Raw genomic sequence first — 12,198 nt, 5'->3', positions numbered from 1 at the left:
TATATATATATAAACGTCAGACATGTTGATAAAACACTGAATTGATGTTTTCTGGTTCCTCTTCCAGTTACAAGTATGAAACTCAGAAACGCGCATGCGTCCTTTAGGAGTAGCGTCAAAGGCCTTTTGAAAAAAAAAGAAAAAAAATCGTGTGCTAACTGTTAGCTTAGTTTATCACATCAGAGAAAAGTAAGCCAACGGTAAGGTAATGTCTCCAAATAATTATTTAGTGGCATGGTTTTAAATTTTGTGCGTTTACATTCTTAATGTAAGTTTGTTTAAGGTATTTTTTGTGAAATATATTCATGTTCCACGGTGACTCGTCATATGAGTTGGTGGCCGCCATTAAACTTCAACTTATTTTTGTTTCGTTTAATAAAGAAAGGCTTCTGGAGGTTAAGTTTATTTCTACAACCAGCTGTATTCCGTGTTTTCTAAATTCTCCCTTAGTATACTACTACTTTGCTAAATACCCATGCACAACCCATTATGTCTGTCCACCTTTTATATTTGCATTTTATTTTGTGTGATCCTTACATAGTAAATCAACAAGTGGGGAAACAAACATGATGTTTCACTTTGTGAATTGAGTTTCGAAAATAAATTAGCTTTTCAATAATATTTTAACTTATTGAACAGGTCTGCATAATATTATGATAAAATACATTAAAACTTGTTGTTAGGTGTAATATACCAACAAGGGGTGAGTTTACTATTGCAAGGTGGTTTATGTTCAATAAAAAAAAATATCCAAAAACTGGTCAAATAAAAAACTGACAAATATGTTGTGATGATGTGATTTTGTAATTATTAACGTTACTCATCTAATGTCAAAAGTGTATTAAAAAGGAACTCCTTTGGTTATGAATTTTTCTTAAAAAATTAAAACTGAAAATAAATGATCAACTAAATGTAGTTGATAATTTTTATTACTATACAATGTTGTAATATAGCAGCATGTCTGCAATATTCCTTTGAGTAAAGTTAAGATTCAAATTTCACATTCAGAGGTTATTTGTCTACTTACTTACTTTAATGGCGATGGGTGAATTTCAGCTGAGTTTTTGTTTCAGGATTTCCTTGTTTAATTACATTAAATGATACAGTGTGGGGGGTAAAATTCAATATCTAGATCTGCACTGCAGTGTACCTTACTAAATCGAGGCATTGGCTTAATCAGATCAATTTAATTAACATATTAGTAAAGTGTGTACTACAAATTAAAGTTGAGTTGTTTTTGATTAGCATTGTCTCACTGTTGAGGTTGTATGCTTTCTATGCTGCATGTTGTTGATTCTGACATGTTTTGTTTGTTTCTATTGTTCAGCGTCTTCTCGGCTGAGCCAGGATGGGGAAGGAGAAGCTCCACATTAACATTGTGGTTATAGGACATGTGGACTCAGGGAAGTCCACCACCACAGGCCACCTCATCTACAAGTGCGGGGGCATCGACAAAAGAACGATTGAGAAGTTTGAGAAGGAAGCTGCAGAGGTATGATTTAAATAAAATATTTTTTAGGATTTTCTGCATTGTAACTTTTCAACAGCTCACTTCAGGGGAGCCCGGTTTATCCAGAGCAAAATTTTTGCGTCTTGTGGTTGACACAGAAAAGTGGATTAAAGCGTTAAGGACAAAGGTCATGTGACAAGCAACTATTTAGTCTTCTGTAGCTTCAATATTCCCAGTAAAACACTTATATTCGTATCCTTCCTCTGCATTCTTAGATGGGAAAGGGATCCTTCAAATATGCCTGGGTTTTGGACAAACTCAAGGCAGAGCGTGAACGTGGAATCACCATCGACATCTCTCTCTGGAAGTTTGAGACAAGCAAGTATTATGTCACCATCATTGACGCTCCAGGACACAGAGACTTCATCAAGAACATGATCACTGGAACATCTCAGGTAGAAAGAAAATAAATAAGTAAAAAAAAATAAATTAGATTTTCAGTTCCTCCCCGAAGTTTTCATCTCTTTATTTCTTTCAGGCTGACTGTGCCGTGCTGATTGTGGCTGCGGGTGTGGGCGAGTTCGAAGCTGGCATCTCAAAGAACGGGCAGACTCGCGAGCATGCCTTACTTGCCTACACTCTGGGAGTGAAGCAGCTCATCGTAGGCGTCAACAAGATGGATTCAACTGAGCCCAACTACAGCCAGAAGCGCTATGAAGAGATTGTGAAGGAAGTCAGCACTTACATCAAGAAGATTGGGTACAATCCTGACACCGTGGCCTTTGTACCCATCTCAGGCTGGAATGGAGACAACATGTTGGAGCCCAGTCCTAATGTGAGTTTGACACGAGATCTTTTGGAAAAACTCTTCTTATAAGCTATACTTATTCCACCCTTTTTTCAGTTGTACTGTCATGGGTGTTTAACATGCTGAAAGAGGCTTGTAGAATCAGAGATGCAGATCTTTTGAATGTTTTCCATCTGTTGCAAAGCACTGGTGTCAAGCTCCTACAACTTTTAGACGTGTCTCTGCTTCAACTCACCTGAGTCACGTGATAAAATCATTAACAGGACTCTAGAGAACCTGACTGCATACTGAGGAGGTAATTCAGCCATTTGATTCAGGTGTGTTGGACCAGGGACACATGTAAAAGTTGAAGGAAACTCGGCACCAAAAGCTATTGTTTTCTTCCCATCTCTGACATGAAAGTAACAATGATCTCTTACAGATGACCTGGTTCAAGGGCTGGAAGATCAATCGTAAAGATGGCAGTGCCTCAGGCACCACTCTGCTGGAGGCTCTCGATGCCATCCAGCCTCCAACCCGACCCACTGACAAGCCTCTTCGTCTGCCTCTGCAGGACGTTTACAAAATTGGAGGTGAGTTGATCTTGCAGTTTTGTGACTTAGATTTTTAAGAACATATTTGTAAAATATAAAAGCCTCATTTATCAAGCGGTTTAGGAAAGGAGGGCAGAAACAAATTAGGTTTTGAGTAAATTCCCTCGGGCCTTGTCTGTTCCGCATGTTTAAGAATAGTTTTTCAGCTTACATTTAGGCACCGGGTTCACATAACGTCCGGTTGCTTCTCCGCCTCTCCATCAGGTATAGGTACTGTGCCTGTGGGTCGAGTAGAAACAGGAATCCTGAAACCTGGCATGGTGGTGACTTTTGCTCCCGTCAATGTGACCACTGAAGTCAAGTCAGTGGAGATGCACCATGAGGCCCTGAGTGAGGCGCTACCTGGAGACAATGTGGGCTTTAATGTCAAGAACGTCTCTGTGAAGGATATTCGCCGAGGCAATGTGGCTGGAGACAGCAGGAACGACCCACCACAAGAGGCAGCTGGCTTCACCTCCCAGGTCTGTTCCCTAGTAACGACCGGGATTATTATTGTTACCCAGAACCTGGAAAACTGGGTGTCCATCTTTTAGCTCAATTTGAAGGAATACGCCAGAGACAAATGTAGTTAAATGATAAATATCCATTGATTTGTACAAGCCAGCTCTTTTAGTAACTTATTGGTTGGAGACAAAATCTTTCATTTTTAAAGTAAATTGAAAGTTGAGAAAATTTGTAAAAGGTCTTTAAAAAATGACAGCCAAGACATGACTAATATAAGCCACTGTTTTTTTAAATTTATTATTAATTCTATTTTATTTGTTGCCAAGCTCTTGTTTGCTGCTATTTTTTCCAAATTCAGTATTTTACAATGCTATTACATTTTTCATAGGTGATTATCCTGAACCACCCTGGTCAAATCAGTGCTGGCTATGCCCCTGTGCTCGACTGCCACACTGCACACATCGCTTGCAAGTTTGCAGAGCTGAAGGAAAAGATAGACCGCCGCTCTGGAAAGAAGCTGGAGGATAACCCGAAGTTTCTCAAATCTGGAGATGCTGCCATTGTGGATATGATCCCAGGCAAGCCTATGTGTGTGGAGAGCTTCTCTGAGTACCCACCGCTTGGTGAGTGTCCCATCCTGCAATATAATGCCTGTCTATTACTATAGTACAGTGCCTAGCAAAAGTATTCATACCCTGTGAAGTGCTCTGCTACTCATGATGTTACAATTAGAAACATAATAAGCTTTATAAATATGTCAGACAGTCTCAGGTTATAGAATAACATTCTTGGTTTTGAACATCTCCCAGAACATTGCTCATGATAATGTTGCAAATGGCACACAATTGCAGGACATGGATGACCTAATAAATATGCAGGTTAACATTTATCAAGAGCAAAATGAAAGCAAAATATGAAAACATCCAAGATGCATGAATACTTTTACAAGGGATTGCACCTCATAGAGTAACAAATACTTGCCTACAAGAAAAAAATAATCTAAAATCTTAGGGGTTTTTTTTACCTTTTTGAGAATAGATAAAAGTTTAATTCAGAGATTTTTTGTTTTTATTCCTCAGGCCGTTTTGCTGTCCGAGACATGCGTCAAACGGTGGCGGTGGGAGTGATAAAAGGTGTGGAAAAGAAAGCCGCTACGAGCGGTAAAATCACCAAATCTGCACAGAAGGCACAGAAGGCCAAATGAACGTTGTGCTGGGCTGCTGCCCCAAACGTTCAGAGAGGCAGAAGACCCGCAGACATCTTGCTCCATTTGCACACCATAGTAAACGTCTGGTCCATTATCACAATGCATCGCAAAAGCAGACGAAGGAAAAAAAATTGTTTCAGTTAGAGATTAACGCGTTAGCTAACTGTTATACGTACATTTGATCGTATCTTGTTTCGTGCTTGAACATCACTAAGGGTTTGCATTGCAGTTCAAAGATATAGTTCAAAGATGTTAAATTTACCCTGCTAGTTTATCTAGAGATGCTCTGTAGTAACACAGTAGAGATGTTCTTCTCTGTGGTCTCTGTACAAGTAATGTTCCTCGTTCAAGCTTTAAAACTGTTTAAACTCAGCAGCTAGAAATATACAGGATGTTTGCATGTTTGCTTGCAACACCTTAGTGAAACCAGCTTTGGAAACTTAAATAGTTAAACTAAACATCCTGCCTGATATAAACTTCCTTAAAGTAGCTCTGATCCACGTTACTGTAAAGTGTGTGCAACTTAAATGCTGGTACTTGTTAGAATATGTTCGTAAAAGTAAAATATCTTTAAAAACTATGTTTGTTTCCAGTGTTTTTGTTAACTCCGTAAAGCCTGACGTATGAAATAATTGTTTGAAAAATCTTACTTGTAAAAAATAGAATAATTTAACTGTTTTTATTGAAACGTCACATAATTTCTTCTGTTTTTTTCTATTACTATTGATGTATTTAGTTTTTGCATATGATGTTAAAACCCAATGTTTACATACACTCCATTAACAGACTCAACCTGTTCTTTCTCCCTGTTAGACATTCAATTTGAATGAACGTTTAGGGTACGATAACTATTTTTTCCCATTTGTATATTGCTAAATAATGAGATATGCCTTTTTTTCCCAGAACTTTACTTTCCTCAAATTTAGAAGTTTATGTGTATTTCTCTTAAACTCTAAATCAGGTTTCATCAGACCAATACATCTTTCCAAAAATAAAACTATTTGTCTCTCAGTCCATGTTCAAACTATAATCTATCTTTTGCAGTATAGACATCTTTCTTGCTGAGTGGGCTTTCAAATTATTTTGGTAATCTGAACTAACCTAATTAAATAAAAGTTTAGCTTGATTTAATCAGTTTAAAAAAAATAACATGCTGCATCTTTTCATGCCATGTATAAAAAGATCTCATGTCTGCAATAATGTGGAGGAAGATGTATTTTGCATGCATGGCACACTTGAACAACTTTTATTTTTCATTCATATTCATCTTTATAATTTTTAAAACTATTATACAAGTTTTTATATATGCAGTTTGAATTTTTCTTGAGACTGAAATATGTTTATCGATTGATTTACTTGGAGGGAAGTGACAAAATTGTTAAAGCCACTTAGGTATGCAACATATTGAAATCAAAAATGATATGTTTGGACTTGTAGGGTTGAGTCTCAGGTCAAACCGCTATGTGTTTGGTGCAATGAAAAACACAAAACAAAGTTTCTTGAAGAATTAATTTTATTCTTGATTGAGAATAAGAGTTCATTTGCATTGTTATTACATTACAGGCTTCCTTAAACTAACCAAGGTTATTACTAATGTGTAAATATGTGGACATAATTTAAATAAATAAAAAATAAGACAAAACCTTAACATGGCAATTGTCCATTTTATGCCCATTTGCAAAATTATAAAAAAAGTACTATGCCACAAACAGAGGACCTGAAATGTGTAGCAACTTTTTGTCACAAATCAGATGCACCTTCCGGAAAACTAAATAAACACGAATGTATCACAAAAGCAAGGCACCAGAATACAGGATTTTATGAATATTTTGTGGACCTAAAGAAAAAAGGTTTGGATGCTCTTGATCCAGTTGTTGAAAAACCAAAATACTTAAAGTTCTAAGAAACTTGTCATCTTTTTCAGTTAAAGATTCATTTGAACATGAAAGCCTCATGCAAAATACATTTAAACGTCAATGGGAAAATAATTTGAGACGTAAGATGAGAGCAAAATTATGATCGCACAAACGGTAAAAAAAATGATTATGCTGTTAACTAAAGGTAGAATGTGCTGTGCAAAGAAGCGTACCTCACATTTCCATTTCATACATACTATATGTTACACTTCACTTTGAAAACATACTTTTAAAGCTGCATCCTAACTAAGTAGTGTAAAATATTTTTGGACTAGTTACATATTTTTACAGTTAAGCTGACACTTTACAGCCATTCGTGCAAGTCTTTTTTTATTTTATTTTCTAATATCATAGTTACTTAGTAAAACTAGGAACTGTTGAAAGCAAAATGGAAAAAAAATTTAAGCCCAATAACTATAGTAGATTTGTGGAAAGCTGCACATCAGTCATGCAGATATGATAAATGGATGTTTTCTTTCTTTAGCTGACATTGTTTGCTGCACTGCTCCCTTCATCTAAGAACCTGCAGCATATTTTTATGCATTACATTCCACAGCAAAAAAAAGGAATCTGTCAAAATTAGAAAGACCAAATTAGAGCTTAAACTGAAACAATTTAGTTTATTTCTTACAATATAGTTGAACAAATCAACATTTGATTCTTGCCAAATTGCAAATGTAAGACACATTCCACATTTATTTTTCTTCTGTCATATTGGTGAGCTTTACAATGCTTAAAACGTAGAAAAATATAATGTGTGTTTTAAATTAAAAACATTTAAGTAAATAATTACTGCTTTGGTTTTTCTATAAGATCCTGCAGCTGCATTTCTATTTTTTTTTTTTTTTTACAAAGAGTTGATCATTTTTGTTCAATGGTATCACATGTAATGACACATTTTTGTGTTTCACGTTTTTACTTAAATCCATATTACAGCATATTACATTGCTTATAATCAGATATAAGTAATGCTCTGTTAAACTGACAGACTAAAAGGGTATGATCCACTCTCATACACACACATATTTTTACTTACTTAAAAATGATACAGGATTGTAGTTTTTATTCCCGGTTCAAAGTATTTAATATAAATCTACAAAATGTACCATGGTGCTCATGAACTAATCAGGCTTTGGATGTTTCAGTAAAAACATTTGAAAAATAGTAAGGCCTTGTCACTGCATCTTGGTCTACTCCATGCAGCAGAAAGGGAAAAATAGTGGTAAGTTGTATTTTCACTGCTCAGCAGTTCAAGAAACCTCAAGTTAATATCAATAAGATACACATTCGGATCTCAAGTCCAGTTCAAGGTGCCGGAAATAATCTCCATCAAGAGTTAGTTTAAAGCAGATGGCAAAAAGCTAAAGGGTATCTGTGTCTGAAATAAAAAGGTCACATATTTTCTAACAGAAGTTGTGAGCCAGAAAATGACATTCAACAAATGTTTCACTCCACTGCTGAACCGTCCTTACTGTGCAACATTTATCTGGTCATAAAAACTACACTCTGTCCACATGGGTGTAGTTCTACAGTTGTTCAAAAAAATAAAATAAAAAAAAATAAAATAAAATATATATATGTGTGTGTGTGTGAAACTGTTATCTGAAAGACGTTTTTTAATTAAATACGGATGTATCTGATGCCTAAAATCACACTTTCAGAATATTTTCACAGCAGCTTCAGGAAATGATGACATTTAAGTCATCATGAGAAGCTGCACAGAGCTGAAGTAAAATGGACAAGGCATAATTACTTCAAGTGTCCTAGTTGCCCCCCACTCATTTGAAAAAGCATGTATGAAGGTTGGAGCTTAGACATTGGCAGACATTAACAATTATTGTTGCAGCATGAAGTTAGATTGTGTGTTGTTCTGTTATGGAGATTGGCTGTGCAGTTCTGCTCCTGTGTTTTGCATGAATGAATTCATGAAGGGTTTTTTTTTTTTTAGAAAAAACTGCTAATAAATGGCAAAAAAAAGAAAAAGTTCTTACATATTGATGCAAGAAGGGCTGCTTACTACTATTCAGTTTTGCTCAGGAGATGCTGAAGTAGTTGCTCACTACAAATTGCACAGTGAAGACATACAAAGGTAAAGTCCCACTCATTATTTTGCAGAGTACTTTGTGATGTAAAAAAAATGAGACCATGAAGAATCTGTTCAAAAATGTGTCCCAATGTATTTTCACTTCCCGATCAATGCCGCTGAAAAACAAACACGTCAGAGGAGACATATAAAACATACTTAGATGATTTTGATTCATGCCATACTTGAGGAAACAACAATGCAGGCCTGCTCTTCGTTGACAAAGTCTTCAAATGTGAAATGTCAGACTGTGAGAACATTTCTTGTCTACAACCCTCTTCAGAGGATCCTACAAATATTCTTTTTGAGTTCAGGACGTCTGCTAGGCTATTCCAAAAGGTTTCATTCAGTAGTAGTCATTCATTTGTTGATTTGCATGTGCAGTGGTTTGGTTGTGATGTTGAAAAATTACATCCCTCTATGTCTTAGGATTTCTTGCAGATATATAAAGAATTTGGACCATAATTTTTATTTTTTTGGCCTTAGCCTGTTCTTCCAAATCGAAACTTAATCAATGGGACTTTTAACAAAGTTGGAGTTTAGAGGGTGTGTACAATTTTGCACCAGGAAATGTTTTAGATTTTCACTCAAAAGTAGAAATGTTGCTTTTTTTCAGTTGCGCTGTTGAAATTTTCAGAAAGGATTTCTTAAGGTCTCAGTTTTTATCATCACAAAAAGCTGGCATTTTATCAGAGATGTGCACACTTATTAAGTGGATTGTTCAATGAACATTATTCAAAAAGAGGCCTAAAATGTGTGGATTTCATGAAATATGTATTTCCTGTATCCCACAGAACGAACACAGGTCAGATCAATTACTTGCAGAGATCTGGCTTCCTAAAGTGGATATGATTTTATAAAAAAACAAAATGCCCACGTTTCTCAGCTGTCATGGAATACAACAAGCTTTTTAACTCACAATAAACTATTAAGGTGGTGGGTGGCCATGCTTGTAGGTGTAGTTTATTATCTGTGCTTTACTGAAAACATGCAGTTCATGCTACGTAGCACATCGACCCATCCACTACTTAATTTAATTCAAAAATCGTTCTCTCCTTTTTATTGGCATTCATCTTTTATCTCAGATCCATCAAACACACATTAAAACACAGAGTAACTCATGCCAACATGATTAGCCTGTATGAAAAAAACAGAATCCTATCAAGAGAATCAAGATAAAAAATAAACAAAAGAAGACAAGACCCCATGTAAAATTCCCACCCATCAATCTCCCCTCCAAAAAAGAAAAAAAAAAAAAAAAAAAAACGGTCTCTGAGGTGAGATTTGTATTTCTTCCAAATGTTTAGTGAGTCTATTTTAGCCGTACGTGTGGCATGTTCAGCAGTTCGACGTTGCCAGTGGAGGCTGACGACGATGACGACGGACCACCCGCCAGGCTCCGGTTAGAGTCCTGGGTCCCTGCCCCCGCTCTATCTGCTGTCCTCAGGCGCTCAGAAGAAAACGAGCGAGCCTCAGACGTCCCCTGTGACAAAAAGTCAAACCCTTGCCCCTCCATGTCCCTGTCACTGATAAAGAGGTCCTCCTCGCCCCAACATCCTCTTCTTGTACCGCCACTCTCTCCCGCAAGGTCTTGGCAACAACTGTTGAAACCTGTTGGAGAGTCACTGCTTGTACTTGGACTTGGAGATGAAAGACTGTGGCTTTGGTGTGCATCATGAACAGGACCTACCTTCACCAGGTCCTGCACTGACATGGATTTGCCCATTCCCTGGTCCATATGGTTGGGCCTCGAGCAACAACCTGGTGCTGATGGCACGAGTGGCTCCAGCTCGAGACTCATATGCCTCCTCCAGGAGCCTTCTTCCTTTGCGTTAAGCCTGCCAGTACCATTAGTGTTCCCTAGGAGCTGCTGCCCTAATGTGCTCAATCCAAACTCAAGTCCAAGGTCCTTCCCAACATTACTGTCTTCCGTGTGGCTATGCAGACCTCTGCAGAAACTCTTGATTTCAGGAGAAGTCTCTCTAGAGGTCCCTTGGATCAGTTTGCCAGGGCCAACAGTTTGTCTGGAAGGGGGCGGCGGAAGCCTTGCCAAAAGAGGAAAGCCTTCATCTCCTACTCCTCGGCCCCCAGAACTGCTGGTACTGTTCGGGGTGAGGACAGTGGGGGAGCTCCCCACAGCCTCATCAGTGCCACTTTCAGGTGACGTGGCCTGAACCTGTTTATGATGTTGCAGGTGATGATGATAATGAGGCAGCGGCGAGGGGCTAAAAGGGGAAGATGCGAGGCCCGAGGGTGGCGTGGACGACGAGGCGTGGAGATTAAGGTTGAGTTCGTTCTGAGGCGCGAGAATGAGGTGAAGCCCTCCTTGCGAGAGCTGGGAGTTGGTTGATGAGCGTGTGGCGTAGCCGCTCGGGGGAAGCGCTCCGCCGCAGCTGACTTGAGTGGAGCCGGAGAGGTCCTTACTAAAGACCGGAGAGTTGTAGTCAGAGGTCTGCTCCAGCTCAAACAGGGGCAGCGAAGAGAGAGTGAGAGCCGAAGAGGAGCCTTTACGCAAAACCTGACGATAAATGTCCAACAGAGAGTCCAACTTTGACTCAATTGACTGAACCTGTGTAGAAAAATAAAGCGGTGAAAGCACTGAAGGTTAAAAAATTCACTTTTGAACCAAGTAACTAAATTAATTGAACTTTCTGTTTTTTTACAGAGATGCACCGCTATTAACATCTCACTGGCGTTCACTGAAAGACAATATGTTGATCACCAAAACTTCACACACACCTGTCTCTCCACCTTACAGACACGACCCAGCATGCTCATGTCCTCCAACATGTCTCCATCAGACAGCAACTTCTCTCGTATCTTCTTGTCCAGAGGGACCTGTCCCTTCCCGAGGATTTGGTCCACCCTGGATGAACACAGGACACACACAGAAACAAGCAAACAAAAAAAATTTGTCAGGAAGAAAGATGATTAGGAAAATAAAATGCAACCCAAAGCCCAGAAGAAAAAGAGATGTTGGGAAAAGAGAATAACAGAGGATATTAGGAACAGTAGAAAACTCCAGAAAGGGCTTGAGACAATAGTAATGCAATGTTCATTTAGTTAGTGCTGTAGTCCTCTCCATATATTTACTTTTAGTTAAATTTTTCCCCTTTCTGTCGGAAGATGAAACTTTCGAAAAGAAAAATGTAAATGTGATGATGGTGATGCCAAAACTTCCATTCAAGTATTGACGGAATGCTCTTCCGTTTCACTTTTCATCTAACAAGTAACATGATGCTTTTTATTCCATTACAATTATAGAAACTGTGCCTAATAAAACGAAAAAAGCCTGAGAAAACCAAAGACACTCAAAGGATCCCAACATTTAGACTGAAGAGATGAGGTTTTCCTCCACCAGTTGTTGTGAGATTCATGTTTTCTGATTAACATGAGTGTGTCTAATTTGTAAAGTGACATCACATAAATACATTTTATTGACCTGCTTTAATTAGGTATTGTTTAAATTGATGCAAAACATTACCACACGTCAACTAACATGCCCGAGGCATAGTTAATAGTAGTTTCCTTAAATATCAATTAAAAAAAACAAAGTAACTTCAAAAGTGCAAGTTAACAAATTCAGTAACTGCACCCAAGTCAGTGTTATTACCGAATTGACATAATATGTGCTGTGTGAAGGCAAATTTTGTGTGTGTGTGTGTGTGTGTGTGTGTGTGTGTGTGTGTGTGTGTGT

General features: G+C 37.9%; 2 protein-coding genes across 7 annotated transcripts in view; one reads left to right on the top strand and one right to left on the bottom strand.

The window, feature by feature from the left end:
• LOC103463107 (elongation factor 1-alpha 1) overlaps nucleotides 1-5,082 on the top strand; it is a 5,877-nt gene extending 795 nt beyond the window's left edge. The window contains exons 1-8 of one of the 3 annotated variants that reach the window (XM_008406287.2): nucleotides 116-200; nucleotides 1,328-1,492; nucleotides 1,726-1,905; nucleotides 1,989-2,285; nucleotides 2,680-2,830; nucleotides 3,056-3,312; nucleotides 3,684-3,918; nucleotides 4,375-5,082. In XM_008406287.2, the coding sequence (XP_008404509.1) occupies nucleotides 1,349-1,492; nucleotides 1,726-1,905; nucleotides 1,989-2,285; nucleotides 2,680-2,830; nucleotides 3,056-3,312; nucleotides 3,684-3,918; nucleotides 4,375-4,499 (1,389 nt within the window). In that variant the 5' untranslated portion in view covers nucleotides 116-200; nucleotides 1,328-1,348 and the 3' untranslated portion in view covers nucleotides 4,500-5,082. Of the gene's footprint in view, nucleotides 1-115; nucleotides 206-1,327; nucleotides 1,493-1,725; nucleotides 1,906-1,988; nucleotides 2,286-2,679; nucleotides 2,831-3,055; nucleotides 3,313-3,683; nucleotides 3,919-4,374 lie in introns of those variants that run through there. The other 2 variants (XM_008406292.2, XM_008406284.2) reach the window with 2 other exon arrangements.
• Nucleotides 5,083-6,002: 920 nt separating this feature from the next.
• kcnq5b (potassium voltage-gated channel, KQT-like subfamily, member 5b) overlaps nucleotides 6,003-12,198 on the bottom strand; it is a 99,530-nt gene continuing 93,334 nt past the window's right edge. For all 4 annotated transcript variants that reach the window (XM_008406248.2, XM_008406257.2, XM_008406265.2 and 1 more), the window contains 2 exons: nucleotides 11,241-11,367; nucleotides 6,003-11,070 (listed from right to left, as the gene is read on the bottom strand). In XM_008406248.2, coding sequence (XP_008404470.1) covers nucleotides 9,814-11,070; nucleotides 11,241-11,367 — 1,384 coding nt within the window. In that variant the 3' untranslated portion in view covers nucleotides 6,003-9,813. The remainder of the gene's footprint in view (nucleotides 11,071-11,240; nucleotides 11,368-12,198) is intronic.

This window comes from Poecilia reticulata, linkage group LG1 (genome assembly GCF_000633615.1).
Source record: "Poecilia reticulata strain Guanapo linkage group LG1, Guppy_female_1.0+MT, whole genome shotgun sequence".
NCBI lineage: Eukaryota > Metazoa > Chordata > Actinopteri > Cyprinodontiformes > Poeciliidae > Poecilia > Poecilia reticulata.
This window is presented reverse-complemented; position numbering and strand designations above follow the sequence as displayed.